Raw genomic sequence first — 4,824 nt, forward strand, 5'->3', positions numbered from 1 at the left:
CTGGCTAAGTAACTAATACATACTGGCTAACACTAATACATTGGGATCATAAGAGCCTTCAGGTTCAGTTCAATTAAATTTGGCTGTAGAATTTTATTAGCCTGGGAGAATCCAGACGAACTTTTGGTAAATATGAATTTGCTCTGCAGGTCCGTCTGGCAAAAAGGCCATTCACTCCCATTTCAAATGTTTTTAAAACCCGGGTACCAATCACAACCGTTGACACATGCTTACATGATGACATTGAAGACGCTCCTTTGATGAGATGTTTTTGTTCCCTTGCTCTGCATGTCATCGCCTTCATTGCTGTGATTGGCTTTAGCTCTATCCAATTGCGTCCAGAGGCATTTTTATCGGTGTCCGTTGTGACGCCCCTTGGAAATGGGAGGTGAATGAACCTAATGTCCAGACCCAATCTCAATTTCAATTGAGATAAGGTCTGGTGCTAATCAGCAAGAATGATATCTTACTACTATAGACACATGAGCAGCGGAGTAACATGTGCCCTTTTGGGTTGGTTGTAGACCAGGCGTCGAGAGTCAGGTTAGACCAGGCGCACCGCTGCGTTCTGGACCATCTGAAGGGGTTTCACTGTGCAGGCTGGGAGACCTGTCAGGAGGGCGTTGCAGTAGTCAAGTCGTGAGATGACTATTGCCTGAACCAGGAGTTGGGTAGCATTCATCACTGGGTAGCATTCATCACTAAATATCACAAAATACTGTATCATGTATGTAGACAGTAGAAATGTTGTGCAAGAGTATACTCCTTTGTAGGCTATATGATGTTCGACCTATCCATAATGGAGCCAAAAGGAATTAAATTGATTTGAGATAAATTGTTCCTTTGAGCCTGCTGGGAACTACTAAGAGCCATTGCTACACTACAGGTTGTTTTATTCTACAACTAAAGCAGAAAACAAAGCAGCAAGTCATCACCTCATCTCTTAGCCCTATATGGAAAAGAGCCCAAAATGAGGCTTTGGTTGTAGAAAGTTTGAAAAGTTGTGAATGGAGTAATAGCTTATTGCTCTGTATTTCTTAACTACGACGGAACTAAAAGTATTTTTTTCATTGTTTTCCAAGAGACACAGACATCCATCAGCAGTAGATTGCATAAAGCGTGATGTTGGACCGTACTTTGACATTTAACCGAGGTAGCACACCAATACAGCCCTCTATTCTATTAATAAATCCATTTTTTGTCCATCCATTAGGATTGATTTCAAAGCAGCTGAAATTGTGGATGACACTGTAAGTGAATGTAGTGCGACAGCAGGTTTACCACCTCACCCTCGTTGAAAATGTTTAAAATGCCGCTCACGTGACATAAGCATATTAACGTTGGTTTCCAAATCACCAAAAACCCAGGGACACAATTCTCTTTCGCATGGAGTAAACAACTGCATCAGCATCAGCTTCTTGGTAATGTACCAATTTAAATTTAATTTCACTGTTTCTTATGCCCCTGGAAATCGTAAAACAGGAAGTTCAAAAACAGGCGTCAATGGGATCCTTTCCAGACGGACCTGCAGAGCAAATTCAAATTTGCTAACAAGTTCGTCTGGGTTCACCCAGGCTACTCATCTCTCCTACTACATGCACCCCCCTTTTCAGTGGCTCACACTGGAGCAGTACTAGCACACAACAGACGAGTAGTCTAAAAATGCTTAGAAAGTACATTTATATGCAAATTGAAAAAAAATGGTTCCAGTTTCCAGGTTGTGTGTTAAAAAAGAGTACAAGTCCATCCACATGCATGCCATTTAACTTAAATCAAAGATGACATTTCAATAGAAAAACTACATGGCATTTTCCTTATAGATGAGTGTAACAGCCTAGCCCAAACCAACTCAGCACCCAGAACATGAAGTAATATACTAGACAGGCAGTACATGCATAATGGTTTATATGTAAGGCTGTTTAGAGAATGATATACATTGAGTCCCAGGTTAACTGCACAGCAGTCAAGATATGTCATCCTTCTTGTGTATGTCAGAAGGCTACAGAGGGGGAAGTATATACTTGAATGGCACCAGTGGTCTGCTGGCACAGTAGAAGCACAATGGCTGTCAGCTTTACTGGTTATACCACATTATCAAAGATCAAAGCAGGAACTATTCTTGACAATTTACACTTTCTCTGAGTATGGAGATGGTCTAAAATATCCCTGTAAATGAAGGTACTTAGCACCTAAAAGAATCAAGGGCCAAAAAGTGTCACTGCCTAAAAAGTGTCACCGAGTTATATCAGTACATATCTGGTTTCAACGCCAACGCAGTCATTATATGACAGAAAAACAGTGTGTGTTTAGACAATACTAATGGCTAAAGGAACAAAATAAATCGTGTGTGTGTGTGTGTGTGTGTGTGTGTGTGGACGTAAAAAAATATTCCAGGCTGGAGACTTGAGACACTCTGAGTGAGGGTCCACAAAGAATATCCCAGAAAATGTTCATCACACATGAACAAAAACACACTTCCAATTAAATTGACAGCAAACGATAAAATACAAAGTGCCACTGCATATGCAAGAATATGTTCCACCACGATGCCCTAACTGATGGAAACTCTTTGTGTGACTTGGTCAGCAAGCCTTCATTCATGGCTTTCAGGTTTAGGGCAACCAGAGAACAATTCACTTGGAACCTTTCTTAAAGAAACTGAAATCTTTGATTGTTTTCTCAATGTTAGGCACGCTGTAGTTTTGTGCTGCAAAAATGCCAGTGCATGTCCCTACAGCCACACCCAGGATAGCAGAGGAACGCAGCTTTGCTATCACGTAGCCTGCGAGAAAGCCCTTGAGGAAGGGAGAGGAAAGGAAACTGCCTCCCTGCAAAAGAAAGACAACATAATGACTTCTCTGTAACCAATAAACCACTTTCATAAACAAGACCAAATTTCTCTGTAACCATCTTAACACGTTGATGATGCACTGTCATAAAAAATATAAACAGTGGCCTACATTTGGATGTCATTTCTACACAGTCACAATCAATCACAGTCAAAACTCAATAAAGTATCTATCCCCTAGGGATCAATAAAGTATCTATCTATCTAACTATCTAAACTAGCCGACACAAGCTTACCTGAGGCATGCCCACTTGAACCTCATTCTCCAAGCGCTCCTGGATGTCCTCCAACTGGCCTTTCAGCGATGCAAGATCTCTCAACTGTTTGAAAGGATCCTGAATAAAATAAATAAATAATAAATAAAAAAAACCAGCCAAACTTACGTTAAGTAGCCAGCACTTAAATACAACAGGCCTGCATAGTTTTAATATGTCTACTTAGAGAGGGTTACATCAATGAGTCATGGGGTGTGCCCTGGAAACCCACAAAAATGTCCACTGAAAATGTGAATGAGGCTGCCTAGATACATTTAGTTTAGTCTACAAAGGCTATACTCGGTTTAATAATATTACTGTATTATTCTAAATATTCCTTTGCAATTTAATGTAGGCTAATGTCCTTCCGCGTGTGGCAACGATCGCTACCCTAACTTAGGCTAGACTTAAAACTTAGGCTACTCTGGATGCCGAAAAACGGCAGGAAAAACTGGCAACGGTGGCTCTCAAGCGAGTTAACAAAGAACACATAAACAAGTTCATGGATCGGATATTAACAGTTGAATTTCCATAGACTGAACTGAGACCCGCAGGCTTTTCCAAAACGTTATGAAATTGTACTAACCTTGTCATTCGCCATGTTTAGAAAGCGAACGAATAGTTCCGGCAACGATTACAATGCCTGAAAGGGCGTGTGGTTAAATCTGCCTGCGATTGATATGGACTAGTTTAAGTGTCCAAGACGTAGCGACAGAGGGCGGTATAGACCCATAATTTTCAGGTCTCTGATCTATTCCAGGGACATTTACATTAACTCTGGTATGGCTACCTGTTTTATTTTTATTTATTTGTCTGCGTCAGTATTTGTATGGGCTGCTGCTACACTATAGTGGCAAATAGGATGCAATCTGCTCTGCCCTCCACCCAGCCCTCACCCACCTGGAAAAAAGAGACTCATATATGAGATTGCTGTTTATAGACTTCAGTTCTGCATTCAACACCATAATACCACAACAACTCATCTGCAAACTTGACAAACTGGGACTCAGTACCTACCTCTGCAACTGGCTACTGGACTTCCTCTGTCAGAGGCCTCAAGTAGTACGTGTTGGCAACAATATCTCAAGCAGCATCACACTGAGCACGGGGGCCCCCCAAGGCTGCGTGCTCAGTCCGCTGCTCTTCACCCTGCTGACGCATGACTGCACTGCAACCTACAGCAACAACCACATAGTGAAATTTGCTGACGACACAACTCTGGTGGGTCTCATCACCAAGGGCGACGAGACTCAATACAGGTTGGAGGTCGACCTTCTGACCACGTGGTGCAGGGACAACAACCTCCTGCTGAACGTCAGCAAGACCAAGGAGATTGTTGTTGACTTCCGTAGAGGTCACACCCAACACCTGCCACTGACCATCGACGGTGCTGTGGTGGAGAGAGTGAGCAGCACCAAATTCCTGGGGGTGCACATCAGTAAAGACCTCTCCTGGACCACCAACACTGCATCACTGGCGAAGAAAGCTCAGCGCCGCCTGTACTTCCTGCGGAAACTCAGGCGAGCAAGTGCTCCACCAGCCATCATGACCACATTCTACCGAGGCACCATTGAGAGCATCCTCTCCAGCTGTATCGCTGTGTGGGGCGGAAGCTGCACTGAATACAACAGGAAAGCCCTGCAGCGCATAGTGAACACAGCTGGAAGGATTATTGGTGCTTCACTCCCCTCCCTGAAGGACATTTACACCTCCCACCTCACC

The 4,824-nt window shown here is 43.0% G+C and overlaps 1 protein-coding gene across 1 annotated transcript; it reads right to left on the reverse strand.

Moving 5' to 3' along the window:
* Positions 1-1,663: 1,663 nt before the first annotated feature.
* On the reverse strand, positions 1,664-3,781 carry LOC125309367 (SLC35A4 upstream open reading frame protein). Its single transcript, XM_048266224.1, has 3 exons — positions 3,689-3,781; positions 3,085-3,183; positions 1,664-2,828 (listed from the first exon to the last, which is right to left on the reverse strand). The coding sequence occupies exons 1-3, from the start codon at positions 3,701-3,703 to the stop codon at positions 2,634-2,636; spliced, it is 309 nt and encodes a 102-aa protein (XP_048122181.1). The 5' UTR covers positions 3,704-3,781; the 3' UTR covers positions 1,664-2,633.
* Positions 3,782-4,824: the final 1,043 nt, after the last annotated feature.

This window comes from Alosa alosa, chromosome 2, assembly GCF_017589495.1.
Source record: "Alosa alosa isolate M-15738 ecotype Scorff River chromosome 2, AALO_Geno_1.1, whole genome shotgun sequence".
In the NCBI taxonomy this organism is placed as follows: Eukaryota; Metazoa; Chordata; class Actinopteri; order Clupeiformes; family Clupeidae; genus Alosa; species Alosa alosa.